Raw genomic sequence first — 27,507 nt, forward strand, 5'->3', positions numbered from 1 at the left:
ACCCCCTTTTAGCAAGCCCATTAGTATTTGGGAGAGACCCTAAAAGTGGGGAATAAAAACCCTACAAAGTTCTCTACATACTGAAGTATCTCCAACACAGATGTTTGTAAATGACTTGTTATCAAATAATCCTCAGCCCCTCTTACTCCCTCTTTCCCTCTTCCTTTTTTTAAAAAAGATTTATTTATTTATTTATACAAGAACCAGGATACAGGCCAGATGCGCGGGAGGGTGAGAGGATTCACCAGAGACAGAGTGGGGAACAGAACAGGTAGATTGACAAAATACACTGCTGAGGGGAGCAGCAGGCGAGACAGCAGAGGTCTGCAGCGCCATCTGGGACCCTCACCAGCCGACCGGGATAGAACCAGTGCTGCAGAGGCTGCGGACAGCTTCACAGCACGGCACTCAACCACCTGCGCCACCAGGGGAGGCCCCTCTTTCCCTTTCTATCCATCCCTCCACCCACCCTTTTCCAGCCAGCATTGGTTCATTGCTTGGAATCAACCTGTTTAAATAGCCAAGAGTAGGTTGTTATTCAACACTTTTCCTAAAGGATCTCAAAAGGCTGACAAAGTCCACCCCTTTCTTGGATGTTTTAAAAGAGAGTAGCAAACTGGATTGTGGACCTGTGGGATGGAGTTCTGAGTTCTGAACTATGAAAACTCAGCACCTAAATGATCTGCCAGGGAGATGTTTTCACCTGCACACAGTTCAAACTGGGAATTAATATCCATCATGCTAGCGACTCAATAAATGGAACAATTTTTAAAAAGGTGAAAAAAGAACCAATAAAAACCCCAGCAACTTTGGGAAGGTGGGGTCTGGAGGACCCCAATGTGAAAGTAGGGATAAGACACTAATACAGGAGAACTCATTTTCCCAAAAGAAAATACACTTTAAAGAAAAAGGAAAAAAAGGAAGGACTGTCAAGCCTGACTTTGTCTTATTTTTCTAAACTCACACATTTTAAAAAGCTCCAGCTTACAGCCCCGATTGTAGATTCTCACCAACATGGGCAGAGCAAACCTTGTACAAAGGAATGAAACTGGCAAGCAGGGCCCTGAGCTGCCCAAGAGAAGCACCGCGAAAGGCCTGCCAGGACCCAGTGACGAGCTGAGTGTGGGTTTGTACAGCTGGGGTTCTGGGCACAGCGGTGGCAGATTCCTTCTCAACCTCGGGAGACCACCAGGGACCTGACCCCAAAGCGGAGACGCATGGAGGACAGCACAGTCACACGTGGGCATGGGTTTTATTCTCAGTGCACGGCAGTATTGGTTTCTGCTCATTAGCAACAAGCTTTATTGGTTCCCAAAATTTTATCCTTTCCCCCCGTCTTTTAAAATCCTATTCTTCCTGTCTCAGTGGAACAACATATTTGAATCTCAGATTTGCCAGTTTAAAGCATTTTTTCTATGAACCACATAAATACATGCAAAACATTGTACAGAGAGTTTAAATAATATCAAAATGCAAATACAGATTGGGTGCACTGTTAAGCTGAACTGCAAATTATGGCAACACACACGAGGGTGCACGTTGCTTTGATATCACCATTTGCTTATATCATGCAGACCACAACAGTCAATCTTTTATTTTGTTTTTCTTTTTTATACAAAAATACCAGTGCTTGTTATACTAGTACTGGGGAAAAAAAAGAAGAAGAAACTCGAAATTCCTATCTGCGTGCTGACTTGAAGAGAACGCAGAGTTGAGTTGGCACATACATGGCATATGCACATATGGCATGTACACATGTGGGGAGAAACACAAACCACAGGCCAAGTCAGTCGTGGGGACCTCACCTCCCTCCAGCTCTCCCAGTCAAGAGGAATGGGGCAGCAGGCCTAATAGCAGAGTAGGGAAGGCCAGGACTGGCGCTGAGCAAAGGGAAGGGTGTCTGTCTATTCTGAGAAGAGTCTGGAATGGCTTAAGAATAGCAGGCATTTGGAAGTGTCCCACCCCCACCATTGTAGTGGGATGGTCCCTAGACATGAAAAGTGATGGTGTCGTAGGCAAGGACAGCTGGAAAGAAAGGAAACCAGGGCTTTAAGGGTTTAAGAGCACACATGGGCTTGCCACACCCCTCTCGCTTTTTAGCAGTGAGGCAATCACTCAGGTTTAATAAGCCAACTTTCCCCTCTGAAGTTCAAGGGGAAGAAGAAACCTAAACCCGAAAGAATCCACAGAGCCAAAGGGTTTTCTAGGTGGTCTCTCCAACACCTTTCGGGAGGGGGGAGTCATTTCGGAGGGCGGGGAACACTTAAGGGAAGGACCGAGCTCCCATCCCCAAGACTGTCACCCAGCGCTGAAACCAGTCTTTGTTTTGCCCGCTTCTGAGCCCTGTCCCCCCTCTGACACAGTGCACAGACCTCTCCAGGGGAAGGAAGAGTCCCAGATCATATCCTGGCACAAAACTCACCAGTGGAAAATTCTGGGGGTGATAGGAGGTGAGCGAACCACAAAAAACTCAACCCCCAAATCAGAGTACCCTTGTAGCTCAAGAGGTATTCATGTCTCGGGTACCACTCTGCCAGCTGTTCAAGACCCCCAAATCTCCCTTGAAGTCCCTAATCACTGGTTACAGATGCGCCTGGGGCCCTTCTCCCTGGGGGTATCAGAAGGTCATTTCCTACTGGCTCTTCCTCTATGCTGGGTGCTCCCCTTCTCATCTGCAGTCTCCTGCCTGTTTACTAGGTTTATCAAGAGAGGAATTCTAGGATATTTTCCCCTTCTCCCCATCAGACTCTTTTCAAACCCAAAGCACCATTTTTGGGGAAAGCTTTATTAACTTATGCCATATTTATTCACTGCCAGTTGGATCACTGAAACTGAGTAGAAAAAAAAACTTATATAAAAAACATATGCATATAAACACTTAAACTTACTCAATTCCATATCAACAAAATTTATATTAAAAAAGCCTATAACCCAACAAATTGTTTTCCCCTAAGTATAAAGATGGCTGTTTGGAGAAAGGAAGTATGGTGCGCAGGTTTTAAAACCAATTACAAATATACTAAGTCACCTGTCATGTCTAACAGCTGGTTATGCACTCCATCCACAGGGTTACATGACGGCACTTTAAGTCTTTTAAACAAAATACATATGGCTGACTCAAAAATATCAGTTTCTGATCTAAAGAAAACTATAGATTTTTGCATAATATTTCTCTATTTTCTCTCCTACTATGGAAACTAGAATACACACACACACACACAAACCGTTGACTCTAAAAGAGTAGACACACGTCCTCAAGAGTGACCTGTGAGGCATCATGGGAGTCTACTGGGCGCAGGAATGATAAAATAGCCTTCAAAGTTTGTTATTGGCTTGGTTTTCAAACGATCTGAGGTAATAAAAGACTTGACAGAACTAAAGCTTCCGATGTATTTAATAAATATATATGTGAACACCTAACACCTTGGCTGAGCGGGCTATCCCCCCATGGATATTTAAGACAGAGGGAGAAATTACTGAAGCATATAAGCTCTATAAAGCCAAAATCCAAATCGGTGTATTATGTAGTGATGGGATGGACGTTGTCTATTTACTCTTCCTTGGGCAGCTCAGGTGACAGGTGGAGGAAGGACTCCAGAAGGAAAGGCTGGAGAAGTCCAGGGAACCCTGCACGAGTGGAAATTTGGTAATTCCTGAAAGTCTCCAGCCCTTTCTCCCTCCTCCCAGCATTCTAGAAAGAAGGAGGCAGGGGACACTGATCTAATGGGAGAGGTGACCTGGCAGACATGAGCTGACCCTCCCGACAGATGAGCCAAAGTCAAGACCAGCAGGGATGAAAATGGAGCTCCAGCAAATGCAGCTCCCACTTGGCCTACTAAGGAACACTTATTTTCCTAGGGCAGTGCCTGACTCCGGAGAGGCAGGTGGGAGGGGATGCGTGGGCAGTGTTCAGGGAAAGAAGGCACAGGGCCTCACTGGGCAGCACATCCTGGAGAGGAGTGTGGGGGGCACGTGGGAGAAGGGAAGAGAGGAAGGGGAGCTTTTCAGAGTGGGCCTTCTTCTCCTTCAGTAAAATGTCACTGGAGCCTTCCACTAGCGATACATCTTTGCAAAATCAATTTTCGAGAAAAGCTGAACCCTTTTCAGAGACTAGATGAGTCAGGGAACATGGCAAAACAGTAGAATAAGAAAAAGGAAGGGGCTGTCAAAGCTTGGACCTGTCATCTAGGCACAAGGTTTCTGGGTTCTCAAAGGAAGGTGTTCTCAGATCCCGCAGAATGGCACTTTGGCCCTTCCCGAGCCTTCTGAACACTCATTCCCTCAACGGTCAGGTCCTGCCCTGGAAGAGCCTTTCAGTGGATGGCTTTGAAAGCAGTAGTGGTCACCCCAAGGGGGACCCCGCAAGAGTTGGCTTTGATGGTCTGTCTTGTCTTAGACCTGCCAGATTCTGGTATTCAATATCCAAGTTCAGTTGGGAGGCAGGGTCATTTTCCATTCATTCTTTTCCTACCACTTTAGTAATAGGAGAAAGTTGAGGCTTTCAGTAAAAACTGTATACCACATATATACAGGCTTCATCGTCAAGACTGATCTCCCTGGCACTTAGAAAGCACACACACCTGACAAGATGGCAGTTTCGAAGTAGAAAAGGTAACCTGGCAAGAACAGGAATACATTCTTAGCAGCTCTTAATTGCTTCAAACGGACCCTTGTAACAGACAAACCCATCTGCCTCTAGAACTACATCAAGGGTTCGATTGGGACCAGAAGGGAGAATGGTCAAAGTTGACGTAATTCATCCATGTCCTTTCTAATTTCTTAATCATCACAACTTAAATTAAAAAACGAAGAGTAAAAATAAGTAACACAACAGTCACAAGCGACCAGAAGAACCTTGGGGAGGTTTTGACAGAGCTAGAAGGTTTTAAGTCTAACTTTCTAAAATGGGAAAATTGTTTTAAAAACAATCACTCTACAGGCAGATTCCGTACACTCCATTCTTACCTCACGACATTTCGTTTGAGGATATTTGTCTCTGTGAACCCTCAACTAAGCTTATAAATAGCAGACTCATAGGGTAAAATCCAGAAGTTGGGAGACGGTGACCTACATGTAAATACTGGGTAAGAATTTGGGTTGGGGTGAATGCCAAAGGGATGATTGTCATTTCTTTAAAAATGACAACGACAACACCCAAGGAAGAAGATTCTACTGCTCATTACCTGCTGGGGTTTGACTGGGTCCTGCTACAAACCTCAGCTCAAGGTTTTTAAGCCAAATCCTTGTAGATTTGTGTTCTTGCCTCTTCGTGGTCACATAGGGGTGAATCACACATACTTGGGAGCAGCTGACATGACAGTGAAAAGTCCCGCCCTCACCTTAGAGACTGGATAGATGAAGAAGGAAACAAGGAAAGCAGGGACGGGAGTCAGAGAACCAAGTTCAAACTGATGTCTCCAGGCTGTGCATGGGGCTGTCCGAGTGGGCGGCGACAGTCTGCACTGGGCTGTAGTCCACAGCGTTGTTGTTTCTGTTGGCCGGTGGGGTGACCTCACTGTCCAACAGGGGCACCCCAGTCTCAGACGTAGAGGCATTTTCAGGAATTTCCTCCTCTTGCTCTTCCAGCAGCGGTGTCCGTGGCACCTCCTCCTCTATGGCATATCCGGGGTGGGTCATGAAGTTGTGGATGGATTCTTTGTTCCTGGGCTTATGACGGGCTTCGTGGAGGGAACTATGGAATACTTTGACCACCTTGATCTACACCGGGGAAAGGAAAAGGAGAATGAGGAGAGGAAGTGAGCCCTAGCCGGTAGAACAGGAACTGGTTTGAGGAGAGAAACAAAATCCAAATGGAAACATTATGCACAACGACCGACACGACACGTCTAGGGAGAGGTCGTGGAACGCCAGAAACATCACGTGGCTCAAATGTCAAGCATGGGGTGGGGTGAGTCATGGCAAACAACTAGGATATCTCAAAAGTTTCATAAAAAAAGTAGAAAACCCAAAGCAAAGTCAGCATTCCCAAACAATCCGCTCGTAAAGAAACAGAAACCAAAAAGATTCATTAGTTTCATTTCCATGGAGGGCAATGATGTTGGAGCTGGGTGCAAATTAATAGCCAAACTCAAAAGATGATTCAGACACACGGACTTCTGTGTTGAGGCCAAACATTCGTGAATATGAAATGGAAAAATTACACACTGATGTTTAGTTGTCGGTCTACAACCCTCAAAGAGCCAGACACACCAATATGCACAAAATACACTTTGGGTGATGAGTGACCACGAATTCCGTGCAGCAAGGCAGACAAACCAATCCTCACTGGTGTAGTGGCATGCAAGAAATTAAAACTGTTACATTCTCCAACTTCATAATTTTCCCCTTCAGTCAGAAAACATGCAGCTGTTTCTGTCCCACCACCTCCATGTCCCCAGCCCCCAAAAGAAAGCAGAACTTCACTCCTTCAGTGCCCCTCCTGCAAGACAGGCGGGGCACAGGCATCTGCTGGGGACGAGAGGAGACCTGGCTCTCACAGCTTAAATGTCCGTCCGTTTCTGACACAGCAGCTACGTGGGGCGCGGCTTTCCCCAGCGGCCCCAGATTGCGAAAAGGAACATGAGCTTATGCGGAGAAGGGAGGATGAGGCCAGGAGGGAAGCCACCAGTCCAGGAGGCAGTGCTGCAAACGGTGGCTTTTCGGATGGGGCGGATGAAGCGGGTATAGGAGGGAAACAATGGACCCTTTTACTGGGCAGTGGGGAATGCACCGCCCTGGGAGCACTACCGCACAGAACGGGAAGGATCCAGCCAATTAGAGAAGGTCAAAATTAGATAAAAAATTGACCTGTGGGACTGGCCTCCGCCTCATCCACAGGCACCGGTTCTCTTAGCAGCTCTGCTCCAAACTGCAGGCCCCTGAGGGTGAGGTTTACAACTTGGGTTGGGGGGGTTGGGGTAGGGGAAATGCTGGGTCCAGAGGCTGGAGAGAGACCAGGGGGAAAGAAAATGGCTGTAGGACAGTTTTAGTTGTTGGGAGGTGGGTCTTACCCAAAAGTTACACCTCAAAAAGAAATGCAAGTGATGTTGAGGTGGGAAGGGATAGGAAGGAGTGATGAATGTTGGGGTAGGGCACCTCTTTCTTGTTGAAGCAAAGAATATGTTCCTGGAGAAGAGTCAAGAATGTGGGGTGGCAGAGCACACCACGAGTCTGGCCAATAAATTGGTTGGCTTCCACTTTCAAAGTTCCGACTACCGCATAGAACTTGCAAAAATCATGGATAGAGAAGGTCCACAAAAGTTGTGTCTCAGCTGACTCAGGCTTTCCCTCTGTTCCCCCACTCCCCAAGAGCCTGGCTGACCCACCCAGGACTGAGGGGGCTCAAAGTCTGTGACAAAGGACTCTGCCACTCAATAGAATCAGCTCAGCAGCTCAGCCAAGAAGAGCTAAAACTCCTGGGCCACATTCACTGAGCTTAACAGAAAGTAAGGCTGAATTCCCCACCTCCTCGGCTCCCTACTGACCATCTAGGGGATGAACTTTACCTGTCATGTTCTCATTGCTCCAGATCTTGGGCGATCAGATAGAACAGAGGCTCCATCTGGCCTTTAGGAAGTCTCAAGTTATAATTCTCTATGTCAAACTCTGGAGCGAGGCAACTTGGACTGAGTAAGCCTGAACTCGAGGCCTTCTCTCGTGGTTCTGGTCAAGAGTTGGGTTCAAGGCCAGTTATATCCATGAAGGAGTGATAACACAGCCTTACTTTTCACCAGCATTTAACTCTCAAAATTTCTAACAAACACTACAGGAGAACAGGTACCTTTATGTGACCGGTTTTGTTTTTTTCTTAAGCAATTGAACACTTTAATGAAATAATTATATGTGAAATCCAGTGTAGGAGTAGGTTTTTAAAACATGGGATTAGGGTGAGGGTCTGGAGCCCTGTTTGCTGGCTTTTTGTCTCACCTGTTGGGGTGGTCAATAACACTGTTACAGGGATACAAGGAGGGAGATACAGTGAATTGGGGATGGACAGATAGAAGATGGGGGGAAGTTTCTTCCTTGGGGGAGCAAGCAGAAGACATCCAGCTAGACGGCAGGCTTCTGGGGTCTAAAGGAAAACCAGCCACCTGCAAGGGAAGCTCAAGTGAATGTGAGTGAGAGAGCTAGGGAGTAGCTCCTGGGGGGTAAGAGAGGGGTGACAAAGCAGAGGGCACAAGGTGGAGCCAGAATGCTCCAACACTGGCCTCAGAGAAAGTAATACAAGCTGGTGAACAATCACCCAGATACATCTCCATTCCACCCCAAGTGGCAGCATCTTCCCTGTCTGGTGCCCGGGGCCTGAGCCGTGTCTGGGGAACAAGATGGAGCCGATGAAGCAGGTGCTGTGAAAGCTTCGGTCTTCCTGCTCAGCCCACAGCCCTTCCTTCCCAGTCATCAGCTCTTGAAGCCACCAGGAAATGCCTTTTTGGGGGCCCCTGCCTTATAGGTGAGAGTGATGAATGCAGGGCAACTCTTCCTTATCAAGAACCCCCACCGGGCTGGCCCTCAGCTTAGGCACAAGTTCTGAGCGCCCCCCTCTGGAGCTCGGTGGATGGACAGGTGTATGGACAGGTGAAGACACCATGTCCTCAGCTGGTAGCTCAGGTGGTTTTCAGAAACCAGAGGAAGAGAAGGGATTAGGGCCTTTCCGCAGGGAAATCTTAGAGATTTAGTGACTGAATGTTGGCGATCTGAAATGGCAAGGGGGTTCTAGCTGCATGAGTCTAACTTCGAGGAACTCCAAATGAGAAGGCACAGTGGGAGGAAGGGCGCCTGTCTCTCCTGTCTGGTTTCTGGACTGTGGTTTTGGGCTGCAGCTTGCTCTCTATCAGTAGCTCTGTGGGAGCCTGTGGGCTCTGCCCTCTGCTTACTCTCCTTCCACCTTCTAGTCAGTGGGATGCCCCAAACTAGCCTTTCCTGCCAGAAAGGCACAGTATAAAGAGAACAGAAGCTACCTAGAAGAAGAAGGAAATAGAGGACTATGGAAGTACTACAGCAAGAAGCTCTTGGATATTTGCATAGTAAGAAGTCTTTAGTTCTTTCTCACCTGCCTTTGGGCCTACGGAAATGTGTATCTATAAAATCCCCTGCCCCACTTACAGTTGGCTAAAAATGACAACAAATCTGTCTAGTCAACCTGCCCAGCTCACAGTCACGTGACCCACAGACAATGCATCTGCTTTCTTCACCCCCATGTTCCAGGGATTGGGATGGGAGCGGCTGGGAGTGGGGGGAAGGTGGAAGGGATAGATGGAACACTTGGATATTTGAAGCCCACAACATACCTAGCACAGAGAGAATGTTCTCCCCATCCCCAATACCTTAATAGCAGTATTGGCCAAGAGCCTTCTTTCTGCTCTCTGTGTTGGGGAAGGTAAAAGAACCGGGATGAAGCAAGAACCCAAAAATCTACCCAAGGAAACAAGAGCTCTCAGGCTGAGTGTTGACAGCAGTCCCGCTGACAGGCTGGCTGAGAAAGGGGTCCTAAAACTTTATACACAAAAAAGATAGGCAGGCTGGCTACAGGTGAGACAGCCGAAGTAGAGGAAAGAGAAGCAAAAAAAAAAAAAAGAAAGAAGACTTGTTCTTCAGAAATGCCTAAAAAAAAGGTTAACAAGTGAAGAAAAAATGTTATTTTGATCTTTTCATATATTTCTCCTACCATATGGGAATGAACTGATTCTTAAATCAGAGTTGGGTTATAGTCCCTGCAAAGTAAAACTGGTGGGGGGGTGTCTAGACATGTGCATGTCAAGTGAACCCCTTCTTTCCTTCACACTGAGCTTCGACTTGCATGACCATAGTGCCAGCTGACCGTAGACAAATGGCCAAGTTCAATGGTAGCCCAGTTAGTACATACAGATCTAATGTTCAAATCTCTGTGGAATAGCACCCCCTTTTCCTATCTTTGTTCAGTGGATCTCAAATGCCCCCAAATGAAGAGTGTGTATGTTTCCATCCAGCCCAACCTTACATCTAACCTTCAGAGACAGAATTTGACTCAAAGGAGGACGAGAGGAGAGAAACAAAAACATGTCCAAACAAAATAAGAAACAAAAAACACCAAGTAAAGGGAAAAAACTCAAGGGAGAAACAAGCAATGCAGAGGAACAGTTCGAAAACAAGATTATTATCTTAAAGGTGGGTATGGCTGCATCCTTTTGCGACATTTAAAACAATGAACTCAAAGGGCACAAGCCTGGCTGGAGTGGAACTTCTGCCCCACTTTTCTTCCCTTAAGTCAAGAGATCAAAGGGAGAAAGCAAAGAAAAGATAACCACACTGGTTAAGGTGGCTGCCGCATGCTCCAGTGGTCACTTTAGCGAATCATGCATCATAATAGACTGTCACTCACTGCCCAGAGTAGGAGATGAAACAGCAGCAGCAACAGAGGTGGCGGGGGGAGATTTGGCTGGTGCCACTGTTACACAGGATGAGCTAGGAACATGTTTTACATCAAGGTGTTGACCCATGGTCTGTCGCTTTATGACTCCCTTAAAATTGGCTCCCGTCTGGAATGTGTTAATTACGTCGATCTGCAAAGAATCACAGGGTGAGACAGCTTTGCTCCACAGAGAGGAGAGAGAGGAAGGGGGATGGAAGGACCTGGGACAGATGTCAGGGAACGAAAAGCAGGAGAGACCCTCCCTCACACACGAAGGGTGGTGAGAAGGGGAACGTTAATTGCATTTTTGGAACAATTTGCTGTGGAGTCCAGAGACCCAGTTGATTCCAGTCTTCTCTTCCCTTTTAGCCTAGGAAGGACATTTTACGTGTGCCAGAGGACCCCCCCCCCACAAAAAAATGTAGCATTTAAAGGGACATCCCACTCTAGGCTTCTAACAGAGAGTGAGAACTTACCCACTGTTTTGATCTCTACTCTTGAAAATAAGGCACGCAATTTAACACAAAGTATAAAGGACTGGATTCGAGGCTCAGGCCTCTAAATCAATTAAGCTGACCACCCATTTTTGCAGATTTTTCAGGAAAATATGAGTTGAAAATGAAAATAGAGGTGTGCAGAGTCCACATGGGGGCAGCCGTGGGTGGCTCCCGGACCACAGGGTCTAGCCTCACACCAGCGGTGTCCAGTCTCCAGTGTCCAACAGTGGTCTTGTTTGCGGCCTCAGTCAACCCCCCACCCTATTCCTGACACTTCAGTAACAAGGAACAAATCAAAAGGAATTCCTGTATCCTTCAGGATTTGGTAGAATCGCCTTAAAAATACCCATGTGCCTCATACCAAGGACCATCTGGGATGCAGGAGAGGCGCATTTATCTGACTTCACTTCCCCGGGAGAGAGGCCGGGAAAGCAGGCATCTGTGAGTCAGGCAGTACTCTAATTTATAAAGCCCCCTAAGAAGTCATGGAGCATTTAGGGTTAGTTTCTGGATTCAGGGCAAAGTTTGAGCTAAAACACCATCCATTCATCAGAGCAGTTTTCCAAGCCAGCGGACTGGCAGCCTGGCCCTGCGGGAGGAGAGGATTCGGCTACATGGAAGCAGGCTCTTCCTCTGTGCTTGTTAGGGTTACAGGGTCCCGAGCTCCACAATGAAACTGGATCCCAGGTTTACTTTCCAGAGTTCTAGCCCTGCGTTTCCCAACGTCTGCTTTCCAGGACCTTTAGCATCCCCCAAGTTAAAGGGACCAGATAGAACAACAGCTGGCAACCACCTCTTAATCTCGGTGTTGCAATTAGAGTAATGAGGATCAGCAACCAGAGGGCAGGGGTTTTGTCAGCACCCACTGAGGCTGAAGAGTGATGGCAGCCAGGAGGGAGTGGCAGGCATCAAGGGCACCGGTTACCACAGCCGGCCTCATCTGCCCAGGGAGCCGGGCGCTCACTGAAGGGCACAGATTGGTCACTGTGGCATCTTTAACAGGTTGCCTTGGCTGCAGAAGATGGGGCTTTAATGCCCATCTGGCTCAACTGCCTGTCTTCCAAAGGGGGAGCGAGTAAGGCTAAAGCTACTCGGGCTGCGAAACCAAATGGAGCAGATAGCGAGGGAACGGAAATTGGTGCTGGGGAGGAAAGAAGATCCATGAATCTCGGCTCCCCCAGAGAGAGACTGGCAAGGAGCCAGGAGTCACTGGACGAGAGAATTCTGGCTAGGAAAAAAAATCACAGAGTAGAAGCGAAGGCATATGTTCCTGGAGGGGGGAAACGCAGAGAGGTTATTTCGCAAAGCGCAGACCTAAAGGGAAGCACCAGGGTCTTAGAGACAGGAGCCCATGCCAATGCCCGTGGGGGTGGGAACGCTGCTGCAGGCACTTCCTGTCTTAGAGGAGGGACTTAGGGGAAAGGAGCCCAAGTCCCCCTCCCCTTCCCACTCTTCCACCTACTGTCTTGTCCCTGGATGCAGGTTCCGAGCAAGTGCTCAGTTTGGAATATTCCTTTCCCTCTCTCCCCCCCCGTGTGCTGAGGAGACAGGGTTGACTAGGGAACCCTCTAAATCATCTGTAAGGCTTCTCGTAGAGAGTGAAGCTTATTTCTGCATTCTCCAGTCAACCAGCAGAGAGGAAAAGGCCTGCTCTCTGGAAAGCATCCTTGAGACAGTGGGATTTGCAGTCTCTGGAGACAGGGACCGACAGAAAGAGGCACATGGACGGGAACCAGGAACATGACAGGACTATCACTGCCTGGGCACCCCCTCACACCTCCCCCCAATCCGTTCACCCAGGAGAAGGCAGTTACAGTTGCTGTGTGGAAATGGGGGGGGGGTAGTTACAGGAAGCTACAGGCAGGGGACTTAAGAACACAGAAGCAGCTTTTTTCCCTTTTAGAAATTGTCAGAAGGGAAAGGTTTGAAGAAATTATAGCTTCTTCCTTTCTGGGAAGCAAATCTGAATCCTGCAAAAGACACTCAAGCATTGAGAGACTATGGTCATTTATACACACTTGGCCATCAGTAGCCTGCCGGGACCTTCAATGTCAAGTGGGCCAGGTCAGAGGGGGTGTCCTTAATAGAGATCCTTCCAGATAACATCTACAGTCCTGCAACACAGTGTGTCTGCTGGGGAAGCGGCATAGACACTGTCTGACATGTTTCTTTTGAAGGGCAGGGAAGACTGAACATGCGCACCATGGGTTAGGTTTAGTGCTCAAAAGAGACCTTGAACAGGAAGCATGTCCACCCAACAGAGGAGGGGAGTGGGCCAAGGGCTGTGCTGACAGTCAGTGTTCCAGGCCCTGGGGCAGCTCTGCTCTCAGAGGAGCCCACACAGCTACGTCTCCCTCTGTCCCGGAACTGGGGACCCAGAGCTGCCATGAGTAGTGGGCCTCAGGAGGGAAGAGATGTTGGCCACCAAGAACTGCTGCCCTCCCAACACCGCCTGGGGGAAGCTCTCCCAGGGCTAGGAGAGGCCACTCGGAATACCTGAGTCTGGATACGGTTCAGGCCGCGGAACCAGAGGATCTGGCCCTTGCGCAGCTCCATCTCTGCAAGGTCAATCTCGTCCAGCCCCTCGGCATCCTTGGTGATCTCCTCCTTGGTGGTGCCGTGCCCGGCCTCTTTCAGGAACTTCAAGGATTGGGTAGGTATCGTGCAGATTACCTGAGAACAGGTGCAGCAAGAGGAGACACCAGAATCAGGGCAAGAACAACAGTCATCTCACTTACCTGGCTCAGGCCCACCCATGGCTGGCTCACTGTTGGCCTAATCTACTTTCCTACCAGGAGAATGGTAGGGGGAGCCTCAGCCATTCAGGCAGGCATCTACCCAGTGCCACCAGCTGTCAGGCCCTCAGGAAGATCTTCTGCATTTGTGGACACACCAAGAGGAACTTATACATTAAACTAGTAATCAACCAGCCCGTCTCCATCTCAGCTCTTCCTTTCCAGCTGTCAAGCATTATAGAGCTATAATGTATGGCACCTAGGAGGCCAGGGCCAGGGCCTGGTGGGAAACAATTCTGGGGTCAGGGGAGTCGCATTGCATATGAACGGTCAAGGGCCAGAGAAGGTTTTGGAAGAGAACTACACTCCCCTTGGCTACCATGTGCAAAGGCATTGCTGTGTTGTAAGTCCTCAGTGCCCCGATACTAGGTGGTGTGCTCAGAACCTGTCAGCTAGCTCTCCTTTACAGACAAGCTGAGCATGCTGGGCTTAAGTGGGACAGCATGCACTATGGGCAGTCCCCCAAGGGGCCATGTGTTTTGAAATAGGAAGGACATCAACATTCTGCTTTCATTTGGGAGGAGCTGGTGAGATACAGAAGAAGGCTGCCTCTAGCATCGAGGGCACGTAGCCATGTCATTAACTCCCACAGGGGAGTTTCAAAAGACAGGTGGAACAAGTGTCACCCCAGTATAAAACTGCTCTAGAAGCCTGTTGGTGGATGAACTTCAGCAAACAGAATGGGGTGGAGGGACTCAAGTTAGGAGCCAGGCATTAATCAGGGGGCATCTAGATGTGTATGGGGGAGACCTGCAGCTCCACAGAAGGAACTTGGGGGCCAGTCAGAGCAGAGCCTCCTGCTACCCAAGTGGTGAGGCTCCAGGGGATGTTGGTAGAGACCTGGGGTCTACAAAGCTGAGATGCAGCCCAGGCAGAGCTGGGCATGAGGGGGACTTGCAAAGTGGTATTAGGAGGGAATGAGGCTCTTAGCATACCTGGTGATACGATTTTAATATTAATAGCTAATATTATTAAGTACTTACAAGGTACTAGACACTGTTCTAAGGTACTTTGTTTCTTCTTGATTTACTGATAATGAATGATTACCAATTACCCTGTTAGCCAAAATTGAGGAAATCGAGGCACAGAGTAGTCAAGTAACTTGCCCACAGTGAGTCAGTCTATAAACAGGAGAGCTGGGATTTGAATCTGGCAGTCAGGCCCAGCGTTCATGCCTGAGTCGCACACTGTGCAGCTGCTCCAGAGACCTAGTGAGTCTGGAATCACCTTAAGTGACACAGGTGAGCTTATGGTAAGAAGCAGAAGGGGCAGAGGAGCCCCCAGTTATGTTGGCACAGCACCCACAGCCCGACTGCAGTTTTATTAGTGGGACAGCATGCATTTTTTTAAAGTAAAATTCTGTTGCAAATCTCCACTCCCTCTCAGAGAAGCTAAGAGATTGGCCCTCTGTGGGCAAGGCTGGAGGAGGGGAGCGGCCTCTGATGTGGTGGGCACTGATCCTTCCACCCTGGGGTCCTTGAAGATGGAAAGACCTTGAAGCCAAGGTGGGGAGGGGAGGGCAGGAGAGAATGGGGGGAGGAGCTGGGAGTGAGAGGCTGCTTGCTGTCCAGGTCCCCAGCGGGGGTGCCTGTGTGCTTGGTGGGTGTGGTGCTCACCTGGCCCCACAGCAGCTCTCCGATACCGATGAGGAGACACCACAGCCACTGGGACAGGGTGAGCTTCGTGCAACTGAAGGGTTTCCCCCCGAGTTCCACGATGATAATCTAGAACAGAGAAGCAGGTGGTCCACCGTCAGGGAGGTGTAGCAGGCAGCGGCCCTCCAGGCCAGGCCACTGCAGCCACGTGCACCGACCAAGGACCTCTGTGGCGCAAGTCCTAATCTGCTGGTTAGGAAAGAGAAAGGTGACATCCAGAGGGGAGGAGGAGGTGCACATACATAGCGTCACGAGAGCACCATGGTGTTGAGATGGACTTACTCTGAAAGTTATTAAGGTAAGGATAAGGGCAACAGCAGGCTGGAGGCAGCTTATGGATAAAGCCAGTGGATGACAAATAGAAGGCATAGTGATGATGAAGAAGAATTGGGGATGGGACAAATAGCAGGGGTGCCCTGGAGAGGGGTGAGGCAGGAGCTCTCATACATGATCTCCCGTATCTACAGGTGTTTTATGCTAGTCTTGACTAGGGTGAGAAGGGCAAGGCCTGAGCCTAGATGACCAGGGCAGTTGTGCCCTTGACACACCCAGGGGACCAGCCAGGCCTGCTCCGTCAGCTACGAGATACCTTCCCCCACTGCTCTTTGTGAATTGTGCAGCATTTTAGAAGCAAGGAGCAAGGACAGGGAGACAGTCCACCTGGCATGCCAACAGGGCAGGAGAGTATCCCTCCTCTTGGCCACTTTGTGAAATTTCTGTTTTAGAAAGACAATGAAGGGATCCTATGAGTCTTATTTACTATCAAAGTGCTGCCTTGCGCTGCAGCACTCAGCATGACTCTGATTCTAGAGCCATGTACAAATGGAAACAAACTGGGAATCCCAAGAGTTCAACCCACAGCTGGGCTTTCACTTCTCCCTCACTCCTTTTCCTGCTACTCTGGTCTTTATCATCCCAGAGGCTCCCCCTGGCCCCCCAACTCTAGCTAGAATCTCACCTGGCTGACGAAAGTGCCTAAGACCACGGCGCAGAAGATGGCGTTACGGAAGATGCCCGAGAAGACATTCCTCTCCCCATGGATCTTGCGGGAGTTGATTTCATTGAAGAGCTGCATCAGCACGAAGGTGTTGAAGATGATGGTGTAGTGCTGGCTGGGTGGCGAGTGGAGAGGTGCGTTCCTCCCACTGTCAATGTCAAAGAACTTCTCACCTAGCGGGGGAAGGGAAGCATGGGGAGCTAAATACGGTCTCAGCCACAGCTCAGGATGTGTGAGAACATGTTGTGGGCCATCTGGTGCTTGGGCCCCTGTCCCTTCTACCTGGCCAGTGGCTGAGCTGCACCAGCAAGCAAGTCCTTTACATGTCAGCCTCGCTCTCGACATCTCTGACTGCCCCCCCTTCCGCTGCTCCATTGACCTTTGCCTTCTTGTACGGCTTGGTGATGAGAATATGCATCCAACAGGCTTGGCTCTCAGGGCCCCTACTCACTGCTCACAAGGGGTCCTGAGCTCCAGTTTTACAGTTCATAAGGAAAACCACAGAATAAGACCCCCTTATAAATTCTCGAGAGGAGTGATAGACAGCGGACACACTAAGTGAAATTGCTGTGCTACCTCCCTCCCTCAGGCCGCTCTCTGCCCCGTCCCCAGCTCACCAGCAAAGACAAGGGAAAAGATGACAGTGAGCTGATAGACTGCGTGGCCCAGGATGTTCTTCATCATGGTGCGTGAGATCAGAGGCTTGTTTCGGCCATAAGGGCGGCGCTTCAACAGAGCATCTGTGGGAGGCTCCGTGGCTAGGGCCAGCGAGGCAAATGTGTCCATGATCAGGTTAACCCACAACATCTGCACGGCTTTCAGTGGGGAGTCCTAAGGGGAAGAACTAGTCCTTTTAGCTGTCCCTGGCCACCACCCCTCAGCTCCCCCATCAACCTCACCCCTGTCCTGGGATGGCTTAACAGCTGCCAGACTTCAACGTTTTGGATCTGGCCACTTATTAGCTGGGTGACCTTGAGAAAATTTCCTAACATTTTTGAGCCCGGGGTTCCTCACCTGTAATATGGGGATAATACCTACTTTGCAAGGTTGTTTTTGAAGAATAGAGAATTCATCTAAGTGAGTACCAGTGGCTGACACATAAGCTGAGTTAATGGTGGAGTTGTTACCATCACCCTAGGGATGACGGGAGCTATGTCCATGAGCAGATGGACACCTTGGACCTAACATAGCTGACTCCTGCCCCCAAACCACTGGGACTACCATTCTTACTCCTCCATAGGCCTACTGCACTCCACACCCCATGTTCCCTGGCCCCTAGCTCGTCCCTCCCATCTCAGCCTATCCCACTCTCCCATCACCTGAGTGATGCAGGCACCGGTGAAGGCCACAATCACAGCCACTACGTTGACAGTGAGCTGGAACTGTAGGAACTTGGAGATGCTGTCGTAGACGTTTCGTCCCCACATCACAGCCTTAACAATGCTGGTGAAGTTGTCATCAGTCAGGATGATGTCTGAGGCTTCCTTGGCCACATCTGTGCCCGCGATGCCCTGTGGTAGGAACGGGAGGGAAGACAGTGAGTAGCTGGTGGGAGCAGTGTGTATCTGAGCCTTGAGCCCAGAGTCCGTTCCCTGCTCCCTTGGGAGCTCCAGAAGTCAGAACACTAGAGCGGGCACAATGGTCACACTAACCCCAGGCTGAGCCACTGTGCTTGGGTTCCCTTCTATCCCAAAGAAACTGAAGGCGAACTGTGCTGCTGCCAGTGCCCACAAACGAGGCCGGGCAGCTGCCTTCGCCTCACGTCTCACCCCAGATGCAAATGACAGCTGTCTTGGAGAGTCCTTCTTAGAAATGAACTAACAGGTAGGGGTAAGTCCTGTCTTTTCTACCTCCAAATTGCTGCCTTCTTTTTCCACGGCCAGTATCTCATTTACACCCTTCTCCCTGACACCTTTAGGTCACCGCGCATTTTTTCTGAGGAGCAGCCTGGCATTCTAGGTCAGAGGTGCTGTCCTTGCGCCCAGTCCCATCACTCGGGAAGCACTAAGGGTTGTGCTTTAGAAACAGTCAGTTTTCAAGCCTGGTAGGCAAAGCCCTTGCTCCATGGACTCAGGTTCATGTTCCAGCCTGCCCTTAAATCATCTGTCTGCTCAAAAGCTGCTGGTTTATTCACAGCTTTCCGAATCCCTCAATTACATCTAGAGTTGAGACTTCTGCTTTTCCCATTCCCCGAGCCTCCAACCTACTCTTTCCCCATCATGCCCCAATTTGATTAAGTTCTGCTTCTTTGAGAAGCAGCCCTGACACCCAGCCTATGTATTTGTTTCACATCCTGCAACTCCTGTGCCCCTGTCAAAACTGCTTCTTTCACCTGGCTGTACCAGCAGATTTATTTGTCCCCTTACCTGGTAGTATTATCATCCTATTCACAACAAACGATTCTCTATTAGGCCACACAATTCAGTTTCCCCTAATGCACTCATACAATGCACTCATACAATGGCATCCCACGTGCTGTAAAAAGAACATCTCTAACATTGACTCCCATGTATGATCACCAAGTCATGCTGTTAGGTGACAAAAACAAGGTGGAACAACAGTATGTAATAGAGTATCACCTTTTTTTATGAATTATTTTATTTTATATAATTCTTACATCATTTTTCATTTTTGTGGGACACAAATCTATTTCGTTCTGGTTTAAAGATGCCAACAAAAGGGCAAACCAAAAATTAAAGAAAAAATTCCCTGTGGGGTTAAGAGGGAGGCAACAGGGCAAAGTGACTGAAGGAGACACCAGATTTCTAGGAAGAGACTTTGTTTCATATATTTGATTTCAGAACTATGTAGCTATTTCATACAAGTATAAAATGAAATGAAGTTTAAAAAGCAATCTCTAAAATGGAAAGCAAGGAGATATAAAGGAACTGATACGGTCAGTTGGTAGCAAACACACACAAAGGAAAAATGTTTCAAATGACTTTTTATTTTATTTTTATTTATTTACTTTTTTTTTTTTAAGGTTTATTTATTTATTTTTATACAAGAGCTGAGGTACAGGTCAGAAGTGCGGGAGGATGAGAGAATTCACCAGAGCCAGAGCGGGGAGCAGAGCAGGCAGAAGGACCGAAGTACACTGCTGAGGGGAGCAGCGAGCGAGGCAGGAGAGGTCAGCTGCGCCATGTGGGGTTCTCCCTGGCCGGCAGGGAATCGAACCGGTGCTGCAGAGGCTGTGGACAGCTTCGCAGGGCGGCACTCAACTGACGCGCCACCGGGGAGGCCCTCAAATGACTTTTTAAAAAGTAATTTTATGGCATATTACTAGTAGGATGTACTTACAGGCTAAAAAGAACTATAAGAAAAATCTTTGTTTTCAGTAGGATAATTATATTATTACTGTTGTTTAGAAACTAACATATATTATAGGATAACGCACATAATAATGATGTTAATATTATTTCAGTTTCAGAGACATAAACAAAATCAGGGAAGTTAAATAAAATTAGTTAGAAATGAGGAAGTTAGAGTTCCACAATTCAAAATTTGAATTGGAAATACCAATATGAATTCACAAAGTACTTTAAAATAAATAAGCACAAAAATAAGAGAGCTACAAAAGACACATTTTTTAGTTTTGTCCACAGACTGAAGTTTTAGAAACAATTTTCTCAGTAGTAAGGAACTCCCCGGTGTTCAGACTGTGTTCGCTAAATACCATTTCTCATTACAATGTAGTGGGACATCTTTGAGAAATGGATGATTCCAGATCTAGGACAAGGAATCTACTTGATGACTCTGGAACATCTAAAGATGTAAGAAACCAAGAAAACTACTAAAGACAGGTGGGTTTTGCCAAAAGGCCTCAGCAGAGTTGGAGACCAATAGGTCAATTTGAGCACCAAACAATGGGAAGGGCAGTAGATCAAACACACCGAATATATATAAATCCATCGTGGTGCTAGTCAAAATAAATAAACAGTTTACTGATCACCTTTGGAGGATCTGAGGAAGTCAACTGCTCATTATTTTGAAAAGTATAAAATGAAGGAAAAGAATCAAGCATGGGATCCTCCTTTCCTGTGGGAATGCAACCTGTGTGTAACCAAGATGTTGACGAGGGTAGTTTCTTTTTACGGAAGGTTCAAATGAAATAAATAAGGAAAATCAGAACATCATCATTTTGCAGTCCCTAATGAAAGAAGGGATCTGGAATCAGACTGCTTCTAAAACTACCAGTTCATAGGCAACACAAGGGACAAAAGAGCCCATTCAGGACACTATGGGGCTACAATACACAGAGTCCATGATTTGGGGTCATCTATGAAGACAAAAAACCTGCTCCTTTCAAGACTAAATAGCCGGGGGAAAGGTGGAAGAGTTAACCAGAAAGGCCGTTTGCAACCAGAAAGGCCTCAGCTGGCACCTGGGAACTTGGCTCTCAGATGTTTCCAGTCAACAATTAAGTGACAGGGGCCTCCCTGGAGAAGCAAGGGGTTAAGACGCAACGTATGAAGCTTCCACAGCCTCTGCAGGACGAGTTCGATCCCCCGGCTGGCCAGGGAGCAACCCACATGGCGCAGCAGACCTCTCCTGACTCGCCCACTGCTCCCTCCAGCAGTGTACTTAGGTCAATCTGCTTGTTCTGTTTCCCACTCTGTCTCTGGCGAATCCTCTGACCCTCCACACCTCTGGCCTGTACCCCAGCTCTTGTATGCATAAATAAATAAATCTTTTAAAAAAAACAAACAATTAAGTGATAGTTAGGAGTTCACTGTGGCTAGTTGGTTAGTTGGCTGGTTGGCTAGTTAGTGGTTCCTACTAAACCCCTTTTTCTCTGGGAGTCTGGGATCACAGCACATGCCACACGAAGTTGCCTGCATTACCAACCTCAATAAAAACCATGGGTGCCAAGTCTCTGATGAGCTCCCTGGGCAGAAACATCACAACCTGTTGCATTTTCACTGCTGGGGGAGAATGAGCTCAGTGTGACACCCCTCCCCCACCCCATGGGCTGGAGAGAGTGCAGAGCATCTGTGGATCCCTCTAGACTCTGTCGGAGCTTTCTCCAGCTGCATCACTGCAATGGGTCTAGCCATGGCACAACTATATGCTGAGCCCCAAGACTCTTAGTGAATCCACAAATGTAAGGGCGGTCCGGGGGCACTCTTGCAGGGACCCCATAGAAAATAGTTCTCAAACTTTAGGGTGTGTCAGAATCATGGAGGGGGCTTAGTAAAACAATTCTCTGGGCCTCAACTCCAGGGTTTCTGATTCAGTAGATCAGGGGTGCCCCCTCCCTCCAGCATTTGTATTTCTCTAGGTTTCCAGGAACTGCTGTTATAGTTCTGGAAGAAGAGCATACTTCGAGGACTATGGCTATATTTAAGAGACGTAAGAGACACAGCAAATAATTGCAATTATGGAACTTACTTGGGTCCGGATTCAGATGAATAAACTATAAAAATAACATTTAAGAAGAAATTTATGAGGAAATGTGAACACTGACAAAATATTTGATGGTAAGAAGGAATCAATTTAATTACGATAATGGTATTATATGGTATAATTCTTTTAGGTATATTTTGATATCATCTTATAGAGACATGTATCAAAGTGGATGAAATGACACAATGTCTTGGATTTGATTGAGAAAAACTAGAGATCTCAGCTAGAGATTGGGGAAGGGGGGTAAAGTAGTCAGTGAAAGAAGATGGCCAGCTGCTGATAATTATTGATTCTGGTGACAAGTACATGGGATTCATTCTACTATTTTCCTTATTTTTGCATAGTCTTGAAGTTTCCTAGAATAAATTTTGCTATTTTTGTTCAAGATAGTGCCCTAAAGACAGATTACTTCTTGACTCTCTTTTCACTGCTTAGAAATCACTAACAGGGCTTCCCCTGGTGGCGCAGCGGTTGAGCGCTGGGCTGCAGGGCTGCCCGCAGCCTCCAGTGCCGGTTCAATCCCGGGCCGCTGGCGAGGTACCACATGGAGTGCAGACCTCTCCTGCTGTGTCTGCTGCTCCCCTCAGCAGTGTATTTCGTCAGTCTGACTGTTCTGTTCCCTGCTCTGGCTCTGATGAATTCTCTCACCCTCCCGCGCTTCTGACTGTACCCAGTGCTTGTATAAATAAAAAAAAAAAAAAAATCACCAATAGTTCAGTATATATGGGAGACTTACAATCATAAGTTAATTGAGTGTGAGGATGGACTTAGCAATCTGGGGGCTTCTAATTGTTCCTGAATATCAGAATGAATAAAGTACCCCTGAAGCAAACTCCCCCATTCGTGGACCCACCCCAGATACTACTGAACTGAGATGCCCAATTATGGGGCCTTGGAATATGTGACTTAAAATGAACTTTCCAGGGGATCTTTCTGCGTCTGATGTCACAAGCGAAAAGCAGGGTACTGAGGCGGTGGGTCAGAATACACATTCACACCTGGCAAGTTTTCTCCACTTGTGCCTGGGTTGACAAAAGCATTTTGTTCATGGGCAAGTTCAAGTGGGTCTTGCTGTGCTGAGCAGTGATATTCACGGTTTCCCTGCCTGTGTCATTTAGTGTTTGTTCTTGATGGCTCACCCATTACACATATTATTGACCAGGTTGGTAGGAAAGATGAAGCTAGAGGAAAGAGCATAACATGGGCCGTGAAGGTGCGTGAAGCAGCAGGTCCAGAGACCTAGCCTGGCTTCCCGACGCAGCTGTGCCCAGATGCTTACCATGGCAAAACCAACGTCTGCTTTCTTCAGCGCTGGCCCATCATTTGTGCCATCACCAGTGACAGCCACCACCTGCCGCTGCTCTCCAACGGTGCTGTCAATGATGCCTGCAGGAGACAAACGCTACTGTGAGTCCACGTGGAGTCCTCTGAGGCCCTCTGTTCCCATCAGAGGTGCTTTTTGGCTCTTCCTCCCTGGCCCCTGTCACCACCTCCCTTTGCACTTTCTTCTTCCTTCTTTTTCCTCTGCAGGAGGTAAGACAGCATCTCCACGGGCACTAATTGCTGCATGGGGGCACTGTGGGTTGATGAAGTCTGTCCTCTGATATCCTGTCTGTGCTTTAAGCAGCTACTATGTGGTGGACAAAACACCTGATGATTTGAAGTTAGTGACTTGGGGGTCAACTGTACCCCTTTCTTCCATCAGCTGGGAAATTTGGGCATGCTTCTTCCTTGATTGCCTCAGCTTCCTCATTTGCAACATGGGAACAAGTTAATCAGCTCTGCCCACTTCACCATACCATTGGCAAACAACAGGGGTCTTGTTTTGGAAACTGTGCTTTACTGTATGCTCTCTGCATGCCGGGGTGCAGCTGTCAGCTGATCTTCGTGTTCTGCCTCAGAGCTGGCAGCTCTCCTGGGACCTCCCTACGCAGGTCAGGAGGTTGCTTTGGCTTTGGGGTCTTATCTGTGCTCACTCCGCCTGCCTCCACCTCCACACTGCCCTGCCCAGACGCCAGTCTCACCTTTCACCAGTGTGTGCTTGTCAGTGGGCGAGGATCTCGCCAGGACGCGAAGCTTCGGCCAGACCTTGTCCAGCTTTTCTTGCTCTACCTGCCAACACCAGACCACACCTGGGTCAGTCAAGCTCAGAATGGCCAGCCAGGAAAATCTTTCTTCCCCACACACTCTGAGCTTCTGGGGGTTCTGGCAAGCCAGGGCCAGGGGGAGTGTTATATTGGCCCCTGGTGGAGATGTGGCAGGTCCAGAGACTTGGTCTGGCTTGGTCTCCCGAGTGGATGCTTCAAGGGTGCCCACTCAGGCCCTGTGTGTCTTCCCTTCCCTCCCAACCCACCCCCGACCCCGAGTCCCCTCTGTCTCCTAGACCCTTGACGGGGATGGGCCAGGGCCAGCTGTTGGCATGGCGGCCACAGCGGTGCTTCTGAGGGCTCAGGTGTGATCTCTGCACAGACCAGTAGGCGCTGATTGCTACACACCCAGATCTTGTACTCTCACACGCTGCGCCACACTAGTCACAGGGTGGTGACGTGGAGGGGCGCGGTGGAGGGAAAGCAAAACAAAATCATCCTGTGATTGAAAAAAACGGACAGACGTGAAAAGTGAGAGTCACTGTCTCAAAAACTTGTGAATGAAGATGAGAAAGGAGAAACTCCCAATTTTATCCTCTGAGCAGCTTTGGTAGAAGGAGCATTTTACTATGAAGAGATGTTAGTTTCAAACCACCTGCAAAATTCCAACCCCCTCCCCCTGCACCAAGCCTTGGAGCCAGCCCTTCCCCTTCCTTTGGACAAGGTCCTGGGTCCTCCCGCTGCCCGGACCCACCTCGCCCTTCTCGTTGCGGATGAGCCGGTTGAATTCTTTGCCCTCCAAGCACAGGAAGTCTTCCCCTGGGGTCAGGATGCCACACTTGGTGGCGATGGCCCGGGCGGTATTGATGTTGTCGCCTGTCACCATCCTGACAGTGATGCCAGCTCGCTTACATTTGGCAATAGCTTCCGGCACCTGTGGAGAGTGAGTTGGAAGAAAGGGGGAGATGGGCGGCGAGGCCTGGTGAGCCACTCCTGGTCAGCAGTGCCATCACTGTGGGTGGGGAGAGGCCGCTGAGAAGCAGGGCCGCAGGCGCCACCTCTCTCTGTCCTTACCCGTAACACTTACGTTTGAGTGACCATTACTGTACCGGGAATTGAAGGGGAGCCTGTTTCAGGAACTAGGTGTAAAAGCTCACTCTTCACGAGGACCCAGACTCCTAAGCAGGCTCCCTTCAGAGATCTGGCCACCCCCTTCCTTTCTGGCAGAAGTTTCTAGCATCTCCACTGCTCTGACCTGTTCTCCAGCCACATCTATTCTGTGTGGTTTCCCAGAGGCATGAACCCCTGTTATGCCTCTGGGCCTTGACAACTGCCCTCTACTTGGACTTCTTAGAAGGGGAGACTTTTCCAACGGCCCAGTGTCGAGAGCTCTTCTGGAGGCACTCAACAAGAGTGGGTTGATGGAAACACAAAGCTGGTGTCCCAGCTAGTTCCTGACTACTCCTAAGTATCCAATAATAAGCCCAACAAAGCCTCTGTGTCTCATCCCTCTGCAGCATTAACTTTAGCCACCTTCTATCAGTTTGCAAAGCAAGAGGCAGAAAACATCTGTTCCTCTAAGTGAGAAGTTAGGTGCCTGGGGTCACAACAAGAAACAGAAATAGGGCCTCCCCTGGTGGCGCAGCGGTTGAGTGCTGGGTTGCGAAGCTGCCCACAGCCTCTGCAGCGCCGGTTCGATCCCCACCCGCCGGCAAGGGTCCCACATGGCGCGACAGACCTCTCCTGCCGCGCCTGCTGCTCCCCTCAGCAGTGTATTTCGTCGGCCTGCCTGTTCTGTTCCCCGCTCTGGCTCTGGTGAATTCTCTCACCCTCCCATGCTTCTGACTGTGCCCGGTGCTTGTATGAATAAATAAATAAATCTTTAAAAAAAAAAAAAGAAGCAGCAGAAGTAGCACCCCAGTTCATGGAACTCCTGGGGCTTCCCAATAGTTCACTCTGGGCCTACACTGGACCAGGGGTTGTGAGAAGACTCCCATTCATGTTCTCTTGCCCTTTTTCCAAGCCAACATCTCACCTCCGGGCGCACAGGGTCCTCAATGCCCAGCACGGCGATGCAGGTCAGCTCAGTAAGGATCTCGCTCTCATTGTCCCACAAGGGCTCCCCGTTGTTGAAGTCCCTATAGGCTATGCAGATGGTCCGGAGGCCCTCACAGGCCATGGGCTCGATGACAGTGTGAATCATCTCATCTCGGTCCTTATTCTTGAACGGCACGATATCCCCTTTCTTGTCCAGGATTCGATTACACCTGGGGAGGCACACAGTCAGCCAGCAGCATCCGTCTAATGTTCTAGAATCATTTATGGACACGCTGGCAAGTCTGCATTATTCCTAAAGACACTGGTCCGTGGCCAGAAATCTCCATCTGTCACCCCAAGGAGCCCCCCTTTGCCTAGCTTGGCAGAGTACATGCTTCTCCTGGGTCATCTGGACCTACTCAGATGTGAACGCAATGCCACGGGTCTCGTTGAATCACCTCTTCTTAGGGCCCAGGCTATGTTTAACAAGAATGTGTTGAGGGAAAGAAGGCCCTAGACTCCAACTGGGGCAACGGTGAGCTCAGCAATTGGCCCTCTTCCCATGCAGGGTCAACTATCAGTGACTTAGGAGCAATCCAGCTGCTTTGATCAAGTTTTGTAATTTCCCTATATTCAGAATTGAGAATGGGAAGGAACAGGGAACACGAAACAAACATTTCTAGTGCTAGCGCTGTGCAAGGCATTTCACATATATTGAATCATTTAATCGCGGAAGCCCTGTGTGGCGAGTGGCTACTACTCTGTTTTCAGGCAGGAAATGAAGCTTGGAGTGCCTCCGCCCACATCCAGGCAGTAACGTGGTAACTGGGTCACCGTGAGAAGCCACTTAATTTCCTTGGAAAGAAGTTACTTAACTTTGTCATCTGTAAAACAGGCACCATAATAGTATCCACATCACTGACGTGTGAGGATTGAATCAAATGAGCCCCCTAAGGTACTTAAAGAAGGGCCTAGCCCACGCTCAGGTAGTAGTGATTGTGCCACCACAGGGAGGAGGATTTGCTCCTCGTCTGGCTGGGCCCAGTGTGGCATGGAGCACGCATGGAGCACGCATGGAGACGCGCCACCCAGGCCTTCCCGAGGGGGCCTTGAGAGGCGGGAGCAGGACGGGCGCTCACTTGCGCAGGATGATCTCCGAGGCGCCCTTGCTGTACATGCGGAAGCCGCCGCCCGGCTTCTGGACCACGGTGCTCATGGACTTGCGCACCGAGTTGAAGGTGTACACCTTGTAGAGCTTCTCCTCGGGCACCTCCTGGCGCACGGCGTGGTAATCCTGATTCAGGTCGGAGACCAGGCCCAGCAGGGCGCACTCAGTCTTGTTGCCCACCTGCCGCGGCAGCCCTCCCTCCTTCTCCGGAGGCTGCGAGAAAAAGGCACGCGTGAGATGGCAGGGTAAGAGACCTGCGAGAACCAGAAGGAAGGAGCCCCAGGCAGAACTCTCCCATTAGCACCCAAGCTGGAGGCGGGGTTTGTCTCCTCCAGGCCAGGCAGAGGGTCGTGGTAATAGGGTCCCTTGAGCCACCCAAGAGTGTAGGGATTTTTTCAGTTTGCCCTGAGGGTGGTGCTGGTCTCTCACCCTGTCGCGGCCTTATTCTAACACCTAGCTCGGTTTCTGGAGAGTGAAT

General features: G+C 49.1%; 1 protein-coding gene across 2 annotated transcripts in view; it reads right to left on the minus strand.

Annotated features, from left to right (window-relative positions):
• Positions 1 to 5,403: 5,403 nt before the first annotated feature.
• ATP2B4 (ATPase plasma membrane Ca2+ transporting 4) overlaps positions 5,404 to 27,507 on the minus strand; it is a gene marked incomplete at both ends in the record, with an annotated part of 40,360 nt that continues 18,256 nt past the window's right edge. The window contains 11 exons of one of the 2 annotated variants that reach the window (XM_084245955.1): positions 5,404 to 5,718; positions 13,381 to 13,557; positions 15,296 to 15,403; positions 16,293 to 16,504; positions 16,949 to 17,162; positions 17,651 to 17,842; positions 23,017 to 23,123; positions 23,762 to 23,849; positions 24,579 to 24,758; positions 25,860 to 26,091; positions 27,001 to 27,242. In XM_084245955.1, the coding sequence (XP_084102081.1) occupies positions 5,404 to 5,718; positions 13,381 to 13,557; positions 15,296 to 15,403; positions 16,293 to 16,504; positions 16,949 to 17,162; positions 17,651 to 17,842; positions 23,017 to 23,123; positions 23,762 to 23,849; positions 24,579 to 24,758; positions 25,860 to 26,091; positions 27,001 to 27,242 (2,067 nt within the window). Of the gene's footprint in view, positions 5,719 to 10,349; positions 10,539 to 13,380; positions 13,558 to 15,295; positions 15,404 to 16,292; positions 16,505 to 16,948; positions 17,163 to 17,650; positions 17,843 to 23,016; positions 23,124 to 23,761; positions 23,850 to 24,578; positions 24,759 to 25,859; positions 26,092 to 27,000; positions 27,243 to 27,507 lie in introns of those variants that run through there. The other variant, XM_084245956.1, reaches the window with a different exon arrangement.

The sequence above is a fragment of the Talpa europaea genome (genome assembly GCF_964194135.1).
Source record: "Talpa europaea genome assembly, chromosome: 10".
NCBI lineage: Eukaryota > Metazoa > Chordata > Mammalia > Eulipotyphla > Talpidae > Talpa > Talpa europaea.